This window comes from Aspergillus alliaceus (assembly GCF_009176365.1).
Source record: "Aspergillus alliaceus strain CBS 536.65 unplaced genomic scaffold BDW43scaffold_52, whole genome shotgun sequence".
NCBI classification, from domain to species: Eukaryota; Fungi; Ascomycota; class Eurotiomycetes; order Eurotiales; family Aspergillaceae; genus Aspergillus; species Aspergillus alliaceus.
The window spans coordinates 141,549-165,048 of record NW_022474735.1 but is presented as its reverse complement, the minus strand read 5'-3'; the positions used below and the strand labels follow the sequence as shown (position 1 = coordinate 165,048).

The 23,500-nt window shown below is 46.9% G+C and overlaps 7 protein-coding genes across 7 annotated transcripts; 4 read left to right on the top strand and 3 right to left on the bottom strand.

Annotated features, from left to right (window-relative positions):
- Positions 1-516: 516 nt before the first annotated feature.
- BDW43DRAFT_322143 (SMP-30/gluconolactonase/LRE family protein) lies at positions 517-1,918 on the bottom strand (the record flags this gene model as incomplete). The annotated part of the gene is made up of 4 exons (XM_032049498.1): positions 517-890; positions 941-1,108; positions 1,166-1,719; positions 1,776-1,918. The coding sequence occupies 4 exons, from the start codon at positions 1,916-1,918 to the stop codon at positions 517-519; spliced, it is 1,239 nt and encodes a 412-aa protein (XP_031896346.1).
- A 388-nt stretch (positions 1,919-2,306) lies between these two features.
- BDW43DRAFT_322142 (amino acid/polyamine transporter I) lies at positions 2,307-4,391 on the top strand (the record flags this gene model as incomplete). Its single annotated transcript, XM_032049497.1, has 8 exons — positions 2,307-2,470; positions 2,540-2,731; positions 2,786-3,000; positions 3,072-3,313; positions 3,372-3,402; positions 3,462-3,772; positions 3,838-4,106; positions 4,199-4,391. 8 exons carry the CDS (start codon positions 2,307-2,309, stop codon positions 4,389-4,391), a joined length of 1,617 nt encoding a protein of 538 aa, XP_031896345.1.
- Positions 4,392-4,714: 323 nt separating this feature from the next.
- BDW43DRAFT_288139 (uncharacterized protein) lies at positions 4,715-5,308 on the top strand. The gene has a single exon (XM_032043243.1). The coding sequence runs from the start codon at positions 4,922-4,924 to the stop codon at positions 5,108-5,110; it is 189 nt and encodes a 62-aa protein (XP_031896344.1). The 5' UTR covers positions 4,715-4,921; the 3' UTR covers positions 5,111-5,308.
- Positions 5,309-6,549: 1,241 nt separating this feature from the next.
- Positions 6,550-7,662, top strand: BDW43DRAFT_322140 (aminotransferase class IV; the record flags this gene model as incomplete). The annotated part of the gene is made up of 1 exon (XM_032049496.1): positions 6,550-7,662. The coding sequence occupies one exon, from the start codon at positions 6,550-6,552 to the stop codon at positions 7,555-7,557; it is 1,008 nt and encodes a 335-aa protein (XP_031896343.1). The 3' UTR covers positions 7,558-7,662.
- A 443-nt stretch (positions 7,663-8,105) lies between these two features.
- Positions 8,106-10,392, top strand: BDW43DRAFT_188399 (transcription factor domain-containing protein). Its single transcript, XM_032038982.1, has 4 exons — positions 8,106-9,000; positions 9,061-9,353; positions 9,405-9,535; positions 9,603-10,392. The coding sequence occupies exons 1-4, from the start codon at positions 8,253-8,255 to the stop codon at positions 10,330-10,332; spliced, it is 1,902 nt and encodes a 633-aa protein (XP_031896342.1). The 5' UTR covers positions 8,106-8,252; the 3' UTR covers positions 10,333-10,392.
- A 2,693-nt stretch (positions 10,393-13,085) lies between these two features.
- On the bottom strand, positions 13,086-17,883 carry BDW43DRAFT_188385 (uncharacterized protein). The gene is made up of 5 exons (XM_032038981.1): positions 16,924-17,883; positions 15,219-16,867; positions 14,840-15,166; positions 14,190-14,780; positions 13,086-14,127 (listed from the first exon to the last, which is right to left on the bottom strand). Exons 1-5 carry the CDS (start codon positions 17,827-17,829, stop codon positions 13,314-13,316), a joined length of 4,287 nt encoding a protein of 1,428 aa, XP_031896341.1. The 5' UTR covers positions 17,830-17,883; the 3' UTR covers positions 13,086-13,313.
- A 474-nt stretch (positions 17,884-18,357) lies between these two features.
- Positions 18,358-19,711, bottom strand: BDW43DRAFT_322138 (tellurite-resistance/dicarboxylate transporter family protein). Its single transcript, XM_032049495.1, has one exon. The coding sequence runs from the start codon at positions 19,650-19,652 to the stop codon at positions 18,459-18,461; it is 1,194 nt and encodes a 397-aa protein (XP_031896340.1). The 5' UTR covers positions 19,653-19,711; the 3' UTR covers positions 18,358-18,458.
- Between the last annotated feature and the right edge of the window lie 3,789 nt (positions 19,712-23,500).

The window sequence follows — 23,500 nt, the reverse complement described above, 5'->3', positions numbered from 1 at the left end:
AGAGTGTATGGATATAAAAATGCTGAAAACTGTGACAGGGTACCTACGGAAAAGGGGCTCTTCACCGTTCAACATATTCATCGAGTGCTCCCAGCTTTCAACCATTCAGGCAATTGTATACCACAACTGCTGCAAGAGGAAACCGCCTGGACAGCGTAGACGAGCCTCCACTGAGCGGTAACTCTTTCTCGAAGGACTGCATACAATCAAAGACACCAGAAACATAAAGCGATAGAGGGGGACTGAAAGAGCCCCGAGGGACCATTTAGAGGCAGTGTCCTAAGCCAGTGCCTAGGCACATGTGTCTGCCATAGCCAACTGCTCGATACGGACGTTAAACTTGATTAATAATAACAATAATAAAGACACCAAAAGACATTCCAGAAGGCCTCACATTTTCATTGAATAAGACCTGTTTCAAACGTTAAGGTTTCGTCATTCTTCATGAGAACCCAAATGTATATACGATATACAAGATATGGATGTTTTATTCACGTAAGCAGTAGCCCTAGTAAATTACAGTAAAACCTGCCCGGGAAGGTTCATCTCCACCTTTCCAATTGCACCGTTGCCAGTCACCCAAATGGTTTCAAAATTGCTCCCTGTCCATATGAAATTCTGAGCATTGAAACTAGTCTGTACCCGAAGGATCAGCTGTCCTGTCTGGTCAATAACATCCAGACCAGCTCCAGTCGCTGTCACGATATATCCGTTCCGGGCACAGCGAACACCATCCGTAGCACCATTTCCAGCGGTATAAAGCGGCCGTTTGCTGACTGGATATGTGTAATCTTCCGATAGCTTGTACTCATAGATTGTCCGCTCTCCAGCAGAGTTCCATGTATCTTTCTTCCCGCGGTCCGCCGGCGCGTCGGAACCGGAGTATGCGCCTAGGCGGGAGTTGAGACTTGAATGGGTCTATTTTCGGGTCTGCACTTACCGCTGTCTCCGATATACAGGATCTTTCCATCAGGACTAAACCCGATGCCATCAGGTTGATGAAGCGAATCGTCAACTATATGAGTTGCTCTAGTCTTAGGGTTGAAACGCCAGGTGGCCGTCTTCAGCTGAGGAGCGGTGTCTGAAGTACCAGTGTACCACGAGTAGTCTTTATGACGGTTTGTCAGTCATGGCAAGTAAAAGCGTAGGGCTGTAAGCTACTTACTCGGATCAGTGAACCAGACATCACCTGTTATTGGGTGCACGACTAAATCATCGATCGTGTTGAAATAATACCCGAAGTAGTTATTGAGCCAGACTTGGCTTTCGTTCGTCTCGGGATCCCAGGTCTGTAGGGACGGCTTGAACTCCTTGCCAGAGGTGTGATTGCCCCCGGAGGCGCCAAACCATACCAGGCCATCCTTGAAATAAGCACCGTTGGGAACGTAAATGGGAGGATCCGGCAGGAAGTGTTCTAATACAGGAGGATGTCGATTTAAATCGACAGAAAGCAGCGGTAGATGTCCGACAGCTAGTTCGGCAAAGACCAGCCGGTTTTGTGAAGGGATATAGACTGGAGCTTCGTGGACGTCATCGCTGACGTTGAACATAATTTCGACGGAAGGACTAGGCCCGAGGATCTCTAGTCCGCGCTCTCTGTCAAATACCACAAACGAGGCATCCTTGATAAGGTCCCATGAGTGGCCCGAGTCGCTGTTAATCGCTACTGCACCCAATGATTGGCCTGCGCCTTCAGCCGATGAACGTTCAAAATGATATCTACAATTGGTTAGAGGTCAAACTTCCTTAGCTGAGTGGGCCATTAAAACACATACGGAAGAGCCGAGGCATAGTCACTCACGCATACTACACCCGTAGGGCCGCATCTCTCAACCAGGGGTTTTCCCTCTAGCGCGAGCCTCCCAAGTAATGCTTGAGTGGTGAAGAAGATTGATTTGATGTTTGTAGTACGCACCATGGCAACGTCAGTGCTTCCAGGAGGTATGGGGTGCTGCCGCTTAAAGTAATAGAACTAAATATAACAACCGAAAGCGATGCTTTATCTATTTTATTTGGTTGGGTTAGTGGTTGAACCAGTGTCTTTGGGTGAGGGGGAAAGCTTCAATTACCAAATTCGGTAATTCAATCTTCCTCCCCGCCACATCTTGATATCCACTGAATTGACGTAAAGGCTAACGCAGCTGGATCTTAACTTAGATTTGATAAACTATCCACGGATCCCAAACCTGTTCCCCCTCCAAACTTGAAGCTCCTGCCGCAAACGTTGTACGAATGTTTTTACAGCTTCCAATTCTTTGGATGCTTTTGCCATTAGTGTCTTGATAACTAGCTGAGAAACAGCAAAAATGCCAGTTGCCTGCTATGGGAGCGTGGCCGGGGACATCCATGATCAAGATGATGCAGAGCTTGAGGCAACTGGATATCAGAGAGAGATGCCTCGGCAGTACTCCATGATGTCACTCCTCGCATTGGCATACGCGCTTATATGTACCTGGAATGGGTTTGGAAGGTGGGTTCAAGTCGTCCACAGAGTAGCTGAGTCTCGGAAATGTTTTGACCATTTCCTTAAATTATACAGTGCATTGGGGACTGGCCTGAGAACAGCCTCAACCGCGGGGAGCATTTTCATGCTTCTACCAGCGGCAGGTTTCATTGGTGTAGTCTCTCTCGGAATGGCAGAGCTTACTTCTGCGTACCCAGTAGCCTCGGGTCAGTTCTACTGGGTTTATGCTCTCTCCCCGCCAGAATGGGCCCCATTTGCATCATATATGTTCGTTCTTACTCTGGATCTATTAAGGCACTGGCTAACCGCCAGGATTCCCAGGACTGGTGTTATTAGCGTGATTGGCCTTTGGCTTGGAGGAGCCAGCACTTACAACTTTATTTCGGGGATGACACTTTCCATAGCACAATTCATACACTCCGACTATGAGATTGAGGCATGGCACAAGTATCTTGTCTATGTCGCAGTAGTTTGGCTGTCTGCGGGGATTAATATCTTTGGGTCCCGCGCGCTCCCCAGTTTTAACAAATTTATATGTGAGCCATGACCGTGTCTCCCAATTCACAAGAATGTGGACAAACAAATGCTTACATACTTGGTGGGATAGTTTCCTTTTCTCTAGCAACTTTTATAATCAGTGTGGCTGCTATGCTGGCGGGATCGTACCCAAATTATCGGCCTGCAAGATGGGTGTTCACGGACGTTACAGACTCAACTGGATGGGGTGGCAACGGCGTTTCGTTGATTTTCTGTTTTATAAACGCCCTCTATGGCTTTCTAGGGACCGACGCCGGTGTTCATATGACAGAGGAGATCCCCAATCCATCAGTGAATGGGCCAAAAGTTATCGTGTGTGGCCCCTTCGTGTACTGTATGACTGCAACGTGTTCAACTAACTCGATGAAAGCTATATCCAGTATTGATTGGCTTAATGACTGGTGAGCCTAGGGCAATTGAGGCTCGCTTTGCCAGACGATGGGCTAACATCTAAATTCAGTTGTCCCCTTCGCCTGCACTTGCATGTTTGTAATTAAGGACATGGATGCGATCCTCCACGCACCGAGCGGTCTCCCACTTATTCAGGTTTATTACCAAGCTACTCAAAGCTCTACTACCACTGTCCTCCTGATGGTCGCTTTTACCGTTTGTTTCTTTGCGTGCGGTGTTGCAAATATGACTGGGGCTTCCCGTCAGATATGGTCTGCAGCCCGGGACGAATGCTTTCCACTATCAGAGTACTGGAAGAAAATCAATCCGACTTACCAAATGCCGCTAAATGCGGTGCTCGTTCAAGCTGTCTTCAATACCGTATGTTATTCATCTCGCCAATGACGAGTTTCCCTAGATTGATCTGAGATTGACGTTGCATTCAGGCATACGGACTTATCTTCCTTGGATCCCAAGTAGCCTTTTCGTTGATGGTTAGCGCCTCCATCATCTTTCTTGTCGGCTCTTATGTTATACCCCAGGCTATACTCACGTTCAGGAACCGGGAAAGGCTACTGCCTCCGCGTGCTTTTGATCTTGGGCGGTGGGGATATATCGTGAACATGATGTCCACTGTTTGGACTCTGTTTCTTTGTATCGCCTGTTGTATTCCTACGGAGCTTCCAATTACCAAGAGTAATATGAATTATAATAGGTGTGCTACTCCAAAACCTTACATCCCCTCTCTGGATTGCTCCCTCTATGGTTACTTTTCGATAAACTAATTCATTCCGGTGAACTTTGCAGTGTCGTGGCCCTGTCGCTCCTTGCACTTGCTTATGCAGGTTGGATCTACTCAAGGAAAGGGGTGTTTAAAGGTCCCAAAATTGATACACAATTGTTATACAATGCCAGGGTAAAGGCTTTGCAGGCTACGGACGAACAGATCGATGAGCGGACCTATCTTATACAACACAATTCCGCCTATGTTGATTTTTAGCAGAGCTCTGTATGCCATGGCTTAACCAGGTCTGTTGTCCACTGATGTATGTTATGTGTAGAAGGCAATATCTCTCATAGTAGATTTAGAAGAATGGACGATATGTCAAATGGGCCGAATGAACTTAAACGAACCGCGCATTTTGTAGCGTCGGGTGTGGGAGTTAGTTGACTACACTTGACCACAAAGAATCTAGTTAAGAGTAAAAATATTATTACTCATCAGGTTTTATTAGTTCTAGGCTGAAAGGAATTACTCAAGATGGGATATATTAGAAGTGGGGCCTGACATCTCGTATATTCTCTTGTTTCATCCCACCCTAATATATCTCCCTGATTCGACCATTCCGCCTTGTCCCATACCTCGCTAAGAATGGAACCATCCTACGGGTGGCATCATTCCCGCCGGAGCGAAGATGCTGGGTGTTCACGTCCCACGGAAAGACATATTCAGATGACGCGCCGGATAAATGCCCCACCCAGAGGCCGTTACAGCCCAGAGACCAGTATAGGTCGATTTAAAACTGCTTAATGAGATTCTCGAAGGACATCACAGACAGCACACCCAGATCTTTACTACCATACATATCAGACAACTACGACATCAGCTACGCGAGTGTTTCCCTCATCTTCGTTGCGAATGGACTCGGCCATCTTGTTGCCACGCCCCAGGCTTATTTTGTAGTCCAGAAAGTAGGCAGGATAGGGGGGCGTACATAATTTTTTAAGCCCTCATGGCTATGAGTTTCTTGATTCTGGCCTGCCATCGTGGTTTCCCTGTTACCGTTGTCGCATTTTGGTTCGTTGGAATTGGCGAAGCCCTCAACCTGGCTCTCAATAATGTCTACTGTGCTACGCTCCAGGGCAGAATATCGGCCTTTAGGGCTTCTCCACGACAGCTATGGTGCAGGAGGAACCCTTCGTCTATTTCTGGCTATGTCCATGGTGTACCGTGGACCCAATTTTACTGTGTTACTTTGGCATGCACAGTAGTAAACGGCATTACCTCATCGGCACTTTTTCGCGAACACAAGTCAGGCGAGAAGGATTCAGAATGTGAGCCTCTGCCAAGTGAGGATGTAGAATCTCGACAAATAACCAAAGCTCTGCGGATTTCCAAGCATCCCTCAGCCTGATAGCCCAGGCCTATTACAAGTTGTCATCCCAAACCGCACCACACTTCTCGGGTAAATTTTATCTTCGCCTATCAGGGAGTCGAAGTGTCCATGTTAGGCTGGATGATCGAATTCTGATCACGTACCGCGCGGGAGATCCTGCAGCAGTTGGCTATATCACCGTCGGATTCTGGGCCGGGATATCACTCGGATGTCTCTTTATCTCCCCCTTCGCCCACCGCTTTGGATAGAAGCGTTCGGTGTTGTATTTCATCGTGGGATGTATCTTGCTCCAAGTACTCGTTTGGTGTGCATGGACTATCATAGGAAACGGGATCGCGACGGCCGGGATTGGCCTCCTGCTTGGACCGGTCTATCCGTGCGCAGTATCCTCTTCGGTCGCGTCCTTCCCCATGAGTTGCACATTACGAGCCTCTTGTGGTATCAGTGCCATGGGGAGTAGTGGTCGTGCCGTAGTTCCCCTTAAGGTAGGCTTCGTAGCGCAGAGGTTTGGCACGGTCATTCTTCATCCACTGTATGAGATAATGTATGGCATAATGCTCACAAGTTGGGTGATGTTACCCAATTCTACGGAAGCGGATGAGAACTAAATATAAGCAATGGGACGTAGACTGATGTCTGCCATGTTCTATGCGAGGATCTGTTTTCGGACAGTGGTAATGGTGTGAAATAATAGGCCTATTGTTAGGACACACTAGATGATTTTTTTTCTCTCCTACATTCTATTGCTTTTGCATTGTATATATTGCTGCAACACTCCAGCTCCTACGTACAAATTCTTAGCGAAGATATGAGTATTCCATCTGGCACGTGTTTTTAACTATTTATTATGAACAATTTGTCGCCACGAGCGGAAAAATTACCCTATTTGGTAATTCTGGATTACTGCAGAATGATTCATGATATTTGAGGTTATTTATTCGGCTGATCAACGCTATTATTGCAATTTAGTATTCAAATGAACACAATTCAGCCTATGTATCTGGACCTTTCCTATTCAAACCCAAAAATACCTTTGCCACAATGGCGTCGTCAATGGGAGAAATATTTACCGGCTACGAGACCCGGCTAGCCACACTGAAGGCAAGCAACAACCCGTTTTCCAACGGAGTCGCCTGGGTAGAAGGCCAGCTCACCCCACTATCAGAAGCTCGGATCCCATTACTCGACCAGGGGTTTCTGCGGAGCGATTTAACCTACGACGTGCCAGCGGTATGGGATGGACGCTTCTTCCGCCTCGACGACCACCTCACCCGTCTCGAGGAAAGCTGCCATAAAATGCGAATGCGACTTCCTCTGCCGCGCGAGACAATCAAGCAAATACTAATTAACATGGTTTCTCAAAGCGGTATTCGCGACGCCTTTGTCGAACTGATCGTGACCCGAGGCTTTAGATTTGTCCGTGGGGCCAAACCCGAGGAGCTCCTCAATAACAACATCTACATGTTCATCCAACCTTATGTCTGGGTTATGGATCCAGCCCTCCAACAGACGGGAGGTAAGGCTATTGTTGCGAGGACCGTTCGACGGATCCCACCCGGGTCTATCGACCCTACCATCAAGAACCTGCAATGGGGCGACCTGATCCGGGCCCTGTTTGAAGCTTCGGATCGTCATGCGACATATCCCTTCCTAACAGATGGAGATACCTACCTTACTGAGGGCGCTGGTTTCAATATTTTTATTGTCAAGGATGGGGTACTTTATACTCCGGACCGTGGTGCACTACTAGGAATTACCCGTAAGAGTGTGATTGAGGTTGCTTCTGCCCGTGGGGTCGAGGTCCGAATCGAGCCTGTTCCCGTGGAAATGGCATACCATGCGGATGAAATCTTCATGTCGACTACGGCTGGAGGAGTTATGCCTATTACTACACTTGATGAGGGTCCTGTCGGTGATGGAAACGTGGGTCCTATTACTAAGGCTGTTTGGGATGGATACTGGGCGATGCACTATAATCCGTTGTACACTGTGGAAATTGACTATGGGCAAGAGAATGGTTTCGAAAGATGTGAAAGATCAGTTTTGTGATTGGTGTCTACTACTTTACCTTGTTGTTGCCGCTTAGTTGGCATATTCTCTTCTGTTTTATTAGCCCAGAAGGCTAGAAAGAGTTCGTCCTAATACTAGATGGCCATAAGAATCACGGAGGATTTATCTGAGATTGCTGCAAAGAGTAATTTGAGTGGCCAAATTACCCGTCTAGAAAGGCAAAGGAAAGACCTGAGGTCCTTGGTAGGAGTAGGGTTGCTGGTTGTCATTTGACGTAATTCGCCTTCTATACATCAGGTCTGGTTCGGGGCGGGGAAGACTTAACCAGAATTGTATGTACATTGCGGGGTTGAAACCCATTTAAAAGTGAGTATAACGTATTACAGGTTGCTGTATCAATGTCGTATTTTACATATACTTGCACTAGCTTTATGAGAATTGGTAAGTGATGCTTTGTATAGACTTATAAGATATTGAATAGGTTACAAGCAGAATATTCACATCACTTGACCCGTTTTCCCACAAGAATATATACAATAAATTTAAGCGGGGTAAGGTGACCTAGAGTCACAAGACCAGGAGATGCCCCCAGGCAAGGTTCTTTCGGTACCTGATAATAATACTCCTCTACTCGCCACACTGCCGTATCGTCACCTGGAATGGGAGGCCTGAATCCCTAGCGATCCGTCCCGGTTGCAATACAACTAAATCTATGTCTAATACAGTAAACAGCTATGGTGAAAGAAGAACAGAAGCCTGGGGCCGGGGCCTTTCGCTTCGTTAACCCTCGGCCCCGGAAGAAAAGACGACCGAATCCTTTCTGGGCTAACCAATATAATACGAAACAACATGGAGTCCCCGGGAGACATAGTCCGGGCGCAACAGAGGATTCGTATACTTCTCGCCCGAGCAATGCCATGAACAGAGGGATCTTATCACCGGAAAATGAAAATAGTCCCACGGAGACGAGGGACTGTGTCTATCAGGAGCAGCATCGGCGATCGAGCATAACCCCAGTTGACATAGGAATGTCAGCGCCATGCGACTCCAGCGCCGAATTGCCGGATCATTTGATAGATACGTTGGACACCGAGACTCTTTGGGATATAATGGACGTAAGAATGTCAGATAACTGGCACAATCACCATGACTTGTCCACATCCCATCTTGCCCTTCCGTCTCCTATGCCGTCTGGTCCCTCATGTCTCGATGAGACGCTAGCTCTGGAAGACCATGACACATATGGTAGGACTGGACTCCACGAGAAACTCAGCCCTGACAACAGTTCAAACCGGCTCTCTTTGACTCCTGTTCCGGATACATTTCCCGGCACTGGAGCCATAGAGCAATGCCCGAATCCATCCCAAAGAACTACACACTCTCTATTCAATTTAGGGCCGTGGCCGCGGAAAAGTTCGCCTCTCGCCTTTTCCATGCAGCCAAAGTCTCCAGATGTAAGTGTGCAGACTCTTATTGACAGATGTAAGTGGAAGCTGGTCCTGGGCATAGATAACAAGATAGAAAAACTTACCAATCGCGTAGACAACCGCCAGTTCTGTGCTCTACCCATAACGTCAGACTTTCCCTATAATCCATTCCGTTGCCAAACGAGGGGCTTGGATACCTCAACTGGCCTTCTCCACGCCTTTCTAGCCATAGCGTATTACCACATAGATCGTGAAAGCCCACATGTGGAGTACAGCGCGGAGATGAACTTTCACAAGGGCGCCGCAAGGAAGCTCTGTGAAACTGAGCTGAAAGACAAGACTCTCCTTCGGCCTATCTCAAGCTTCAGTAATTTGATAAATACAATTGCTGTGTTATTCACATTTGAGGTGAGCAAGGACATTCTCTAATATGATATATCTCACAAATGAGTATGGTAGGCAGCTCAGTCGGCCATAGGCAGGTGGTCGCACCACCTAACATGCATTCATGATATCCTTGAACATTCTGGGGGGGCGTCTGCCTTATCCCGCTCCCCAAAGCTGCAAACACAAGTTATCATATGTCTCTGGTGAGTAACCGCGAATAAAGAATTACTCGGGACTTACTGTGTGAGATGTACTAACAATTTTGCGTAGGTGGGACGTGACTGTGGCGATGACTTCACGTGAGGCCCCTGTCTTTCCCTACAGCTATTTCAATGAGCTCCTCTCGTTGGAAGAAGAGTCCCTTTGGACTTTCTTCGACATGACAGGCTGCCCACGTGGACTACTCGTGGCCCTGGTTCAGCTTGCGCACATGGCTGCGGAACGAGAGAGGGTCCTTGGCATGCGGTTTGCATGCTTTAACTTGAAATTAGTTGATGATATCGAGGATTCAATATACAATTGGTCCCCTTCTTCCCACGAAGAACCACTGGACTGGAAAGATGAAGAGGAGATGCACCTTGAGCAAGATCGGATTCATTGTTTTGAGGCGTGGCGGTTTGCCCTACTCCTGTATATCCAGCGCGTGTTTCGGTGGAACAGGAAAACTGCCCCGTGGGGTAGAATTAAATTCCTGGCCCGCAAAGTTGTGGACCATATCCAGTCATGTCGACTCTCGTCTTTCGTATCAAAACAGGTTCTCATGCCAGTGTTTCTCGCTGGCGCTGAGCTACAGAATCAGGATTGCCATGATACAGTGCTTCGGTATTGCCATGAATGGCACAAAAAGAGTGGATATAAACCGTTTGGAGATACTAGATCCTTGTTGGAGGAGATCTGGAAGGAGCAGGAGGAAAGCGATTCGCAGTTGGTCTGGTGGGGGTCGGTTATAGATGCAAAACATAAGAATTTCGAGTCATGCGAGCGCTATAAACTGGGATGATAAATTTAACGGATAGCATTTTGCTTCAAGAATGATGTTTGGATAGCCATGAGCTGTCATAATCTTCATCGGACTCCGAAGGTATTATTTCTTGAATTAATTCTAGAGTAATTGCATTTAGTAGGCTTGTTTCCCTGCTTGGAGTGGTTATTGCTTGACAAACCATCCATAGCGATATTGAGGGATGTACTCCACCGAAATAGGAACGCCAGTCAGCAAACCGACCCTATCCTAGGCTCCGGTGATGATAGGTTTTACGTTTGTAAACAAGATGGCCACCAACTCAATTACTGGCCGATTTGAGATCCTATAAATATCAGACAAGGAAAATGCCAAGCTTTGGCGAGTGAAAAGGACAGAACCTAGAAGAATTAATTACTAGGGCCAGTTGTATCAAAAGGCTTCTCATTGCTCTATATACCAACCACCAAATACCCCTCTAATCCTAGACCTATAAATCCAATATATATCTTCTATAGCCGTGCTTAATCGTGATACCGCCCTGGCGCCAGATCGTAGGTGATCACGCGCTCATCACAACGCTGAAAGTTAATACGTGTGAGTTTCTTGCTGCAGACGGATATTCAATCATTTTGGAAGGTATAACACTTGAGATATGGAACATACACTCAGATGACAATATGCAGATGTAGCCTTCCTTGAAGCGGGGCACAACTGGCATTTCAGTATTTGACGGCAAGGCCGAGATGTTTCCAGACCTGAGGACGGCGCTTAGATGCTACTCGACATGCGAACGGCTGCACATAGATGGTCTTCGTGACAACCCCGAGTATCAGGCCTTTACAAGTGCCTTTGGACAAACGCACTCAATGCTAGACAGCGCTAGGCAAGGCCGTGAAGAAAGCGGGACGTGCTCTACCCTGTGACTGATTATGGCCAATATGATCTGAGAACTTGGTTAATATTTTCTGGTCAAACGTTTCTGGAGTTGGTGTCTGGGCCACTATGTCGCACTTGCAAAATTCGGTATGGGTACCGTAATGTTTGATATGATATGGATTACAATCGTACAATGTGTCCCTGACTTTATAACTCGTGTTTTAGCTGCAGGGTGCCGAACAGGCCCACTGATGTTCCAATGATGAATCTTTCTTACTTTCATGTAATGCGTCCACACTACAGTGCCATTGCGAAGCCAATAGCAGGAAAGTACGGTAGCCGATAACTTAAGATGCCCTCCAATTTGTCATGAAAGTGAGGTCACTCTGTGTGCATATCAAATCATGGTTTATGCTCAAGGGCTTTCTCAGGGTATTTATCAACATTGAATGCCCGGCTTGTGTTGGTCAGTAGACATTGTCAGTAGACATAAAAACCATACTTGCGAAGCTCGGATCAAGGCTGGTATAAAAGCTGTACATCCGTCTCATTCGAAACGACTTTGCCATCATAAGTGCAGTATAATGTCCGTAGCCCTTGTTCCATTAAGCTGTCGTCGATATCAGAGGACATTACGGTAGAATATATGGTGGAGCTGACCGAGCATGATTGGGCTATTTGGCGTCAGTATTGGCCCAATACTGACCACGAATATACATTGGAAGATACATTTCCAGTCTAGAGTATTAGAAAACAATGAAAACGGGTTCAATATAGCTACAGGGCACATAGAATATCATACTTATGATTTATCACAACTGAGGGAATATTGCCGATTACGTTAAAATGCCGCATTCCAGGCCACTTGCCCACATCCACATATATCGAGGTCCGGGAAGTCAATCAACCTAATCTCTATGCACGTCTTTATACCAACTACTCAGCATGTCGTGCAGCAATTGTCCCTCTGATAATGGAAAAGTCTCCCCGCCCTATGTTGACGACAAGAGTCTCTCAGTACCTGAGGGATCTGCTTTATTGTCGTCGTCTTGTTGCTGTTACCGGTATACCTCCCCAATTGATCATAATTATTCCATGCATTCTAAGTTGTGCTAGGCTGTCTTTGATCTTCTCTTTGCGGGCTCAGTTACTACCGCTGGCATTGAAAGACTACGCCATGTTTTGTTCGCCATCTCGATCTTAACCCTCGTGTAGAGCATTTTGCGTGAAGGCTTCAATCGCAGTATGCAAGGCCGAGCGGTGATTTGTGCTGGTCTGATAGCGTGGGAGCAGTATAACCGGAGAGTTCACGCTGCACAGGAGCATCACAGCTGCCACTGACTCTAATTAGTTTCGGGTTGAAAGTAGCGACGCGAGGAGTATCATTTGAAAGCTGGTTTCCATGTGAACAGTGTGATCGTATCCAACCTGGGTTTCAACTGAATTTCGCTTTTGCAGCCCAAAAGAGGTGGAGGGATGGTGTCAACCAAAATTACCACTAAAGCTCTGCCATCAGCCACCACTGCTCCATTCAAATTAGTGCCTTGATCACCATCTAGGCCACGATTCCACCATACCGCCATGAAATCGTATTGTTCAATGAACATTTTGAGGCCTATAAGTATTGCTCGTTTCATCATTAGATCAGAAATCAGACCTTTGCATTTTCATCTCTGCATGCCTTTGGATTCAGCGGTAGATTAGTAGGCAATACGGAATTCCACATTCTGATAAATGGGAAATTAGACAAGGAAAGGTAGTGACCACCATTACATATTCGGATTATGTATATTGGCCTCATTTCTGGCTGATATTTGATTTCAACCTACAGGAGCCCCTTCTACTGCCGTCTAGTTCGCTGTTGGGCTTCTCACAAGTCCTGCCATTATCTGGGTAAGTTCGCTTCGTAGGGGAATAGGTCACTTGCTATCTGAGGAAGTAATTCTAGTGTCCATGGTATGATGGGGAGTATAGAGTATGTAAAATATCTGACTTCGATGGATCCCTTCAAGCTCTCCTCCGCCGTTTTGCAATAGACGACATACTACAGTCTAATAATTGGAAATTCCCATCTTTCACCACAAGCAAAGCCCACATTTCTCAAGCCTCCTAGCTCCATACCGACGGGAGAGGTTTGTAGCTCACTCATTTTCACCTTCATCTGATTCCAGAACACTGCCCCCGTGCCCCCAATTCACTCTTGCCAAAGATCTTTGAAATCTGTCTATTCCACTGGTAAGGGTAGGATCGCTCTCAATGCAAAACTCCCTACTCTCTCCAGGTTCGGTAAACGATGACGGCGCTGTCACAAACAACTCGTGTGTCCGGTTTTCGTCGGCTGAGCCCTCATCCTTAAGCAGTGAAGATGCTCCATAGTCTTTATGGCTATCGCTTTTTGATGCCTCTGTCGCAAAAAGTCTTCCTGGAGTTGTACCGCCTGAAAAAAGGCTCCCACCGAGGGAGTCGGAAACCTTCGATAAATCAAGAGAATGTGCTGCCATCAGAGAAGCTAGGCGATTTGAAATTTCATCGTCACAGGGTTCAGTCTCTGTATTTTCCAATTTCATCAACGCCAATTCTGATAGTTCAGGAATACTCCCTTCTAGCAAAACACTACTGGAGACTTCAACTTGTTCGCGCAGAACCATTGCAAAGGTTCCGCAAGCAGCTGGGTGGTTTATTGATAGAGACTCAATCAGTGCCTCTGGGAGGTGCTTTGAGTAACTTATATGCCTTTCATTTATATCACAAGGCACGACCACTTGCAGATGCCCAGTTGAGTAGTCCATGTGTAATCTACCAGGTGTTTTGATAGATGTAATTAAACCAGAAGGCAGCTGCAAACTACGCACTTCTGTAATATCGTCACTGGTATAGACGGTTGCATACCTGGATATTCGGTGCAACTTCTGGGTGGCCTCATTGTTTGTTGCACCAACATAATGTACGGCACATCTACTATAAGTTAGTTGGGTTCGCAGATTATAATAAAGGCGTTTAAGGTGTGGCTCACGAACCGACACAATACTGTGGCTTTTTGCTGGAACTCTCGAGTAAGATCCGGAGAGAAAACGGCGCAAACAACGGATGTTTTGCTCGTGGCGGCGGTAGATACAAATCGACCGCTTAACCCTAGAGCTTCCAGGAACGGCCTCAACTCTTGGGCTTCTTTGGGTGTAAGTTGAAGCGTTGGCGCCTTTTCACGGAATAGAAGTGGCCAACCATCACGATCAATGATAAGAAAGTCGTCCCTGGTTGAGCCATAGTGAAAGTTTCCGTCTGGCGTAACTATCGGTAGAAGCTTGACATCCCTGAGTGATTCAAGGGCGGACTCTATGGGTTTATATTTGCTTATATGACGGATTGCTTCGATAACCATATCGGCAGGGATGTTGTCTTGAGTAGACAAGTACTCGATCTGCGATATGTAGGTGTTCATTGACGGTCGTTGTACACCCATCTTGATGAAAAATTTTTTCAAATCTGGGTATATTTCGCTTATCCCGATTTTTTCGCCTACTGATGTTGCAATCCATATACAACCCTTGGGTGAATACCATTTCTTCGAGGCCGGCTCGTACAGTAACCCGTAGTTATCAAATTGGTTGCTAGTCATTATAGTGTGCGATTAGCGTCTATATTTTCTCTGCTCCTCCCGAGTACTTACCGCAAGCTCTTCCAATCCTCGTCACCTTTTGCATCGTGAAGGATAGCCTTGTACACGTTGTAGATCTGTTCGAGGCTCCCGGCGCTGGTAAGTTTCAAGAAGACCAAATCGTCGAGGTAAGTTTGCAAGTCAGCATCTCTAACCCCAAGTAGGGTTTGGAAAAGATGCTTCACTTTCGCGTTTTGGGAATACTCAGAAAATGAGGCAAGGGCATATGAGGCATGTAGCCACGGAGGTCCGTTCCACATGCACTTTTCCAGCTTAACGAGTAACCCCTCTTTGCTTCCGGCCGGGATGTATACAGCTGCTTCAGTATTTAAAAAGACCCTGTGATAGTCAGTCCGAAGACCCCTCACTGGCTTTAAGTACCTATACATACCGTATTTCCTCACTCCAGTTATCTTTCATTACTTTGTATAGTGAAAAAAAAGCCCTTTTTCGATCACTCGGTGTCATGCCTGTCGCCTCCGCCACAATCTCCTTCAAGAATGGCACTGTAACATTTCCAGTTGAGCCAAATATACCCAGGAAGCACGCTTCCTTTTCAATATACGGCCCCCAGTTCTCGGGTTCAGCTAGGTAAGGAAACCTATATCCCAGGCCAAGTACTTGATTAGATATCCTGCGAAGTTGTGGCAGGGGGATGTAAGTCTGATCAAGCCTTCTGTCACCGGCACCTGTTGGAACAACTGCTTGCTTTAATGCAGATACAACTGACGGCGTCATCTCCTTCTCGTAGGTTTTCCAATGTGTCTTGAGGATTCCCAGTATGATATCTGGGCAATGGCTCACAATTGCCTCAAAGAAATTGGAGAGTCTATTGGGAGCTTGCGGATTTGTTAAGCGTGGGATTTGACGAATTAATGCTACATCCTCGAGCCATTGTATCCACGGATCAGAGACGCCATGTGTCGTAGTTTCTATCGAGTCATAGTAATCTGGGTGAAGGAAGCGGACATATTTCTCGTAGGATGATCCTTTCAACTTTTGTAAGATGTTTTTGAGTCCGTAGGCACCCTCCGTCTGAAAGTAGACGTCGTCGGTCTCATAATTGAATAGGGTACAATTTCTCCTGAATGGAGTCATGGCCTGATCAAGGAGCAATAAGCAGGGGCATTTCCCATTCGCGCCGGTGAGTCGCGTTTTATACATATACTTCAGGATTTTGACGGAGTCAGTAACAGGTACCCTGCAGGATATTCTGTGGTTAAACGCTACTATCATATCCATGACAACTTTTCGATCCGGATATTCAACACCAAGTAAGTGAAACACTTCTTTTCTCTCCATAATACGCACCGCTTCAGGGGTGATCACATGAGAAAGGACGCAAGTCGGAATAGCGTTGCCATCAGTATCGATCGGAAAATAAACCTTTTGTGTGATGCTATTTGTATGCTGACCTTGTGACACCAAGTTCGTTCCGAATGGTTCTTTTAATAAGGGAAGAAGGGGTAGGTCTCTAACTTTAGCTATCAGGGTAGGATCCGATGTTGTGGTCAACCATGATATCAGAAGTCGGGCAACGCACGTATGCCAATGATCGTTTTTCGTGCAATTTTGATATCTGGGTGCTATGCCATTCATACATGGCCTGAATCTTTCTAATAGTTCATGATTCGATATCTCTTGGAGACCTAGAGATTTCAGGTAGTCGAGATATTGTGTGTATTGAGTCGAAAGATACACGTCTTGGTCTAGATCATCAAATAGAGGCTTATTATCATTGGTACAGTGGCTGGGCAATAGGTATCGAAGAGATAGAAGGTCTTTTTGACTTCCTTTCTCTGTTATGAAAATTTTGCACTCCCGAAGCCTTTCGCATAACCTCTTGAACATGTCCCGCCAGAGTCGCGAGGCGATATTCGTGTTGGGAATATACTGAACCCAACAATATTTCATACTCTTTCTCAGAGCATTGCCGGTAAACGCGTGGTATACAGCGTCAGATATAACGTCCAAGATACCTTCAGCGAAAAAAGCCTTCTGGCCGTTGCCTCGAAACTCAAACGCCCAGCAAATCGCGAACTATAGAATTAGACCTTTGCTGTATATATTGTACAAGCACTGTTTAGAATACTCACATTAAAGCCGACGGAACCAAGAGGGATTCCACAGCTTCCAGACAGGTGATAAACATCTTCAGTGGAGAGAGAAGGTTTCGACTCCTCATCAATGGGAAAGCATAAATACACGGAGTGAAAAATTGGAGGGTACTTATGTACGAGGAAACGCTTATAGGACATCCCCTTGCTGGTGTCGGTAGACCAAGATATAATGTCTTCATTCAATTGAATTTGATGATGTATCCGGCTTGGGGCTTCATGAGGTGGATTTAGCTTAAGGAAGAAGTTGCTGCATCGAGGCTGGAACATCATGAACCCCTTGAGCAGAATTCCGCTTATTCCTTTAGCTATATCGGCAGACAATTCGGGTCGATAGAGGAATAGTGTAATCCTGGTTCGGACATTCTCTGGAAGAGACTCCTTGGCCTCGTTAAAGGGGGTCATCAGACCCGGGCGTTGAAAGGCAAAGCTAAACGGGCCTGATTGGATGTGCACTTTCCATGCAATATGGAACGCATTTTTCAGAAACTTGCCCTGGATCCAGTTCACGCCCCTCGATACAGAGTGTTCAATATCACAGAGTATCCTTACATCTCCTTCAGTGCATCCGTCGTCATTAGAGTCAACCACGATACGATCTGAAAGCACCGCAAACTCAAGAAATGGTTCAATCTCTGGAGTTACACGAGAATAGTGGAACCTCTCCGTGCTAGCAATCAAATCATAGACAAATTCGGTGTTTGTGTTACCGGTGATGGAAGAGTCTTTGGAAACCAAGAACATGCTCAGCTGCCTGTGAACATTCTCCAACGCTTCTAAGACTCCCACAGGCGTTGCAGCTCTCTCTTCGTCAGTTATTCCACCATTCCGATGCCGGATATCATCCACGATCTGACCTGCTTTCTCGGGTGTAATTTCTGCCATGGTGCAGAACCTGGGGTACTGATCCGTGTGTAGCGAGTTGAATGCACAGGAAAAGGAAAACATGAAAGAAAAGGGGGAACAGCTGATCGACCATCGCAGACGGGTAAAACCAAAGGAAATGCAGGGGTAATGAGGGGAGGCACTAGCATGAGAGACGGACTCTCCGACAACCCTGGTCTGTATATCGCTCATAGGCTCTCGACCCCGGCGCCAACTACCCCCTGGCCAGTTTAGTATATTTCTGCGCTGTAGAGGTACTTATGACTTGTTGCGCCTTACTCCCCGCAAGACTTAACGAATAAACCCCGATTGTTCCCATCTTTTACTCCTGAAGCTAACCTGGTCTAGCCATAGGTATCTAATTAGATAACCTGTAACTTCCGTAGCAGTCATATAAGTACTACGACAGACACGTAGACAATCAGCAGAGGCTCCGAGGCATAACTGCTAGATAACCTAAATCCCAAACGTTTTCCTTGCCTATAAGTCTGCATATCTGACCAATATAATATTTCCGGACTTAATTATGTTCACTGGATCGCACCTCGATCATTCAACTTCATCATGCGAACCTGTCTAGGACTCTTACGTATGTATAGTGAATCCACCAAAGATATCTTGAAACTATGTTAGCACTCCTTTTCCCCTCCCTCTTGCTGTACATCCTCCGGCCACAGCATCCTCCGCGTCCATACAGCCCATATCGTCCCCAAACCTACCATCAGCCATGCCACAACCTGCAGAACTGTCAAAATCGAAGCAAGCCACAGAATCGCTTCGGACTGCAACACCTGCCCAATTCTAATCGTCGCAATCACGAACCCAGTGTTAGGAAACACCATACTCCAGTACGGAAGTGACATGCCCGGTGCCCCAGGACCTCCAAATATTCGGCACGGCGCCAGGACACTGATAGTCGCAATGCAAAGACAGAAGAAAGCTATCGCCCACAAGAATATTCCAGCCAGGGCCGCAACAACAAGTGCGATGTCACCCGTCGTCACCGTGATCGTCTCGCTTGATGAAGAATCCGCATACGATATTATATACCGTGAAGGAAACTGCTCAACCGCAGCATTTGCCATTCCAATTAATGCAATAGCCGTGAAACTCCATGGGCCGACGGCGATGAACATTTCCGGTCTTTCAGCTGGCTTTGGGAGACCGCTTTTGTTAACCCTGTAGAAATACTCGCTATAGATGAAAAGCGACATCAGGAAGCCGAACCCTTGCAATGTTGTCCCGCCTATGATGATAGGTAAGGCGTGCTTTTGGGGTTGCTTAGATGCAAGGACCGATGCGATGGTACCGGAAAGCATGGCTGGGAATGAAGGCAAGAGTCTCACAAGAGCAAATGGTTGCCGACTGGCCATGCCGTGGTGATACAAGTACCAATTGTGGAAGATAGCCTCAATAATGGAGATCGTGACATAGATCCAGAACACAGTGCGCAGGGCAACTTGGAGCCATGGACCGCACGAGCTTGAACCGTAACTCTCTGCTCCGATGATGATAGTTGCAAATGCTAGAAGGCATGTACCTCCAAAGTGGGTCTCATTGGGGTGTTGAAAGGATTGTTTCAAGGCCGATGACTTGCGCAGAAAACGGACGCTCAGGCAAAGTGTGATTAAGACAAAAAGGACCAAATTGAAGATGTATACAATCTTTCCGATCGTTTCGAGGCCGGAGAATTGATGTGGCGTGTTATATAGCAGAACTGCAATGCCGCCTGTAGCCATGGACATAGAGTACCATCCCCAGGTAACTCGACATAGTCGATCTCTAATGCATACCTTTCCACCTCTTCGAGATATCGTGTCCATTTTAGTGTCGGATTATATGTAAGAGCTCAACAGACGGAACCTTCATACCTCGCAAGGAAGGATCCCCTGCGGATACATATTTAAAACAGTTAAATAACATTGTAAGCATTTCTTAGCGTGGCTCCACCGTCTATTATATCATAGCCCTTCCTTGGATGGGATTTTGGCGTCATATGTGGGTCCCATCGGGATAAACAAGGCCATTCCCGAGTACACAAAATCGGGCCGACAGTTAATGATACCTTCTTTACGCCGATGCCGTGCCTTGTTTGTGTATAAAGTCTATGTACGTGTACTTTGCATCCGAAATGAACTATATGTAGAAATTCTGGCACTCATCGCAATATATTTTTGGCTGATATTCATGACTGGTAAATATGGACACAGGGATTTATCACTCATAGTAATACGATCATGGTTGTCTCGAATTTACTAGCGGACCCTTCTCAAAATGCATGAAATTACTGAGTTGCTTTGGTTCATTCAGATTGCAGTAGGTGAGGTCAGTAAAGGCAGTAAAGGTTTTCATCGACTGGATGGTTTTTCAATGCTTCACCGTTCATTAACCCGTGGCAGTAGCACTCGCCAATAAATCACTGATATTCGCGTGACCCTCGGACGATATATGGAACGTTCCCTCCAAATAACACACAGATCTCATCTCCGGGAACGGTACTAGCAGGCCCAAGACCAACATAACCATTTTCAGTCATTATGAGTTTTCTCGCCGTGCTTGCTCCTTGGAAGCGGCTCCTACTCGACGTAAACTTAGCTACAATAATCCCAGTGAAATTTACTATCATCAAGCTGTTGTTTACCTTATCCTAGCAAGCTGTATGAGACGGTCAAATCCAGACCCCTGCGGGAATGGCACGTCAAGTCCTTCTTCGTTTTCCTCATCTAGGTCCGCCACCATGGTCTTGCAGATCGCCTCAAGGTAGGTTTCATTAGGGCCAAAATATGAAGACCACCATCGGACGCCTAGTAGGTTCGAGATGTGAGCAGGATTTGTCGCACAACCAAGAATATCTGTATCGAGGTTCAGTACTGCTTTGATCTCGGAGATGTGTACCCCTTTTAGCCTGAGCTCAGTCGGTTTTCCAACAAATGACATGGATAGAGGCTTGCCACCCGCAGCCTGAAAGCCTCGTTGATTGTTCTCAATGGGCCCATATGAAATGTCGTTTGTGAAATCAAGGAGCTGCACTCGCCGCCTCAAGAATGACCCAGCCCCTGCTATGTTCCGAGGGTCTGAGCGAGTTGATGTGCGATATATAATAGGAGGAGCCACCCATGGCCTGCGCCAATCTGGAGCCCAAGATGGAATATCCGAGTTCGGATTGAAATGCTGCACAGCACTTAGAATCCGCAGGTCTTTGCGGGATTCAATCACAAACCTAGCCACATTCGTGAGGACCTCCGTTTCTGAAAGGCTATAGTCGGCGAAGAGACGGCCACTCTGACCTTCTGTCGACAGCCCAAGAACAGCGTAAACTTTGTCTACTGGTACTGAGCTTTGGCAGTCTCGCCTGCTCTCTAGAAGAGAAAGCAAATCTAGACCTGTACTTCTGGATATTAAATACGCACTCCGTCCTCTTACTAGAGGTCCAACTCGGCTAGTAAAAGAGCCAAGGCGGTCGTACTGCCCCATCCGTCTCTCGCCGAGAAAGTTGTAGTATCTGGATAAAGTATCCCAAGGAATGGAATATGTTATTTTAATGTCAGTCTCAGAGGTGCCACTGTATATGGTGGCTGAACTGGCGCTGACAACCTCCTGGTAGATCCATGCACGTTCGAAGTATACGTTCTCCAGGAAGTCGGCTATTTTAGGATTCCATCTCACGTAGTCTTGGACATCCCCGCTCTCAATTATCTCCTCCATCTCTTTATTCAGCTGCTGCATTATACTAAATGTAGGTCCTAGCTCATTGTTCAGCCCAAGCCAGATCAAAACACAGGATGCCCTAGAGTATATTGCGGTCATGTTTTGTACTTGAAGGTTCCGCTCAGGCATATTGTCCTGGTCAATGCAAATGGCATCAACCCATAGCACCCTGGGGGTTTCCCGATGCCGAAGATGCCGAAGCCCCCAAAATAAGTTCCTGCGCACGAATACTCTCTGTCCTGAGATTCTAATTTCCTCGGAGGGACTATCTGTTCCCCAAACATAGGACAGAGCCTCATATCTGCAGTGATAGGATTTGAAATTAATCAACTCTAGAGAGCAATGTATTTCGTCGTGGAACTGACCTGGTTGGAGGACTAAAATCCGTGTACTGCGGGTACCAGGCAACGGTATATAGGTGAGGTGTGAAGATGGGGATGATGTACGAATGCTTTCCGCTTGAATGAGGAGCAGTTGTTTTCTTCGTTCTTCCGACAGGAGATGAACAACTCGATCCTGTCCGTGCGCCTTGGCCAAGCCCCACACCGAGCGTTCATTACGATCCGCAAGATCTATATTAGCTCCAGCGTCAAGGAGCAGTTCCACCACGGTGACATGTCCATTCATCGCCGCCAGGGCTAATGGCGTGTTTCCATTTTTATCTTTAGACTCGAGATCGCCACCGCCTTCTACCAACAATTCTACTGCTTTGGCATGGCCATTCTCGGCCGCCAACGATAGTGGGCTTTTCCCGCTGTTATTGGTAGCTTTTATATTAGCCCGCATGTCGAGGACTGTTTCAATCACCTCATCTCTGCCACCAGCCGCTGATAATGCCAATGGTGTATTACCATCGTTGTCCTTGACCTCAAGTCCCGGGTTCCCGAGAGAAGAGCCTTGCTTCAAAAGGTATAGAACCATATCTCGGCTGCCGGAGAGGGAAGCAGTAGCTGCCAAGGCCAGTGGAGTTTGGCCGTGTTTATCGGCGATCACCAACGCCGACGGAGCAACCCGTAGAAGGTATTGAGCATGTTCAATCCTGCAATAGAGCGCTGTCAGCGCCAGTGGAGTACACCCACTATCATCTTGGGCTATTACACTAGCACCCGCCTCTACCAACTGTTCCATTACTTGTATAGATGCACGCCCTTTAGCCGCCAAACCAAGAGATGTGCACCCTTGGTTATCTCTGGCGTGGACATCAGCTCCTGCCTTCAGCAGAAGTCGAACCACTTCCGGTTTGTCCTCCTTGGTGCACGCCTGGCCCAATGCTGTTCGCCCATCATTGGCCTTTGCGTTTATATCCGCACCACTGTTCAACAGAAGCTGCACTGTTTCCCGCCTTCCACTGTAAGCTGCAAGTATTAAGGCAGTTTCACCAAGAGATGATCTAGCATTCACCTCGGCACCGTTTTGTAGCAATATTCCCACATGGTCCACGGTTGACATCAGCGCTGCGATGTGCAAAGGGGTTCGCCCATATGGCTCAGCTGTGGTTGCAACATCTGCACCTCTGTCAACCAATATTTGGATTGCACTGGACCGACGCCATCCACTTGCCGCATAATGCAAAGCTGTCCAGGATCCGGGTCGCTTTTGCCAGGTTACATCTGCCCCTTCATCGACGAGCTGCCGTATTGCATTCAAATTGTTTAGCTCCGCTGCCCAGCTCAAAGCGTCTTGAATGCCAAATTGTTCACCATTATCGTCAACACCTCTCTCCAGTAGTTTATCCATTTTGTATAGGGCATTTGATTCTCGGATGCTTTCACTATCACTTTCTATCTCCATCTCGTCGTCCCCTTCGTCTTCCTCATATCGGTCGAAGGTTGGATACGGTATATGATCCATCTTTAAAAGGGTATAGTGTCACAACGCATCAGTCCTACCCATCATATGACGATTAGTCTCCCTGGTGCCGTTTTCTGTAACTAGGATAATCAAGCCTTTCTAGTCTCGGCGT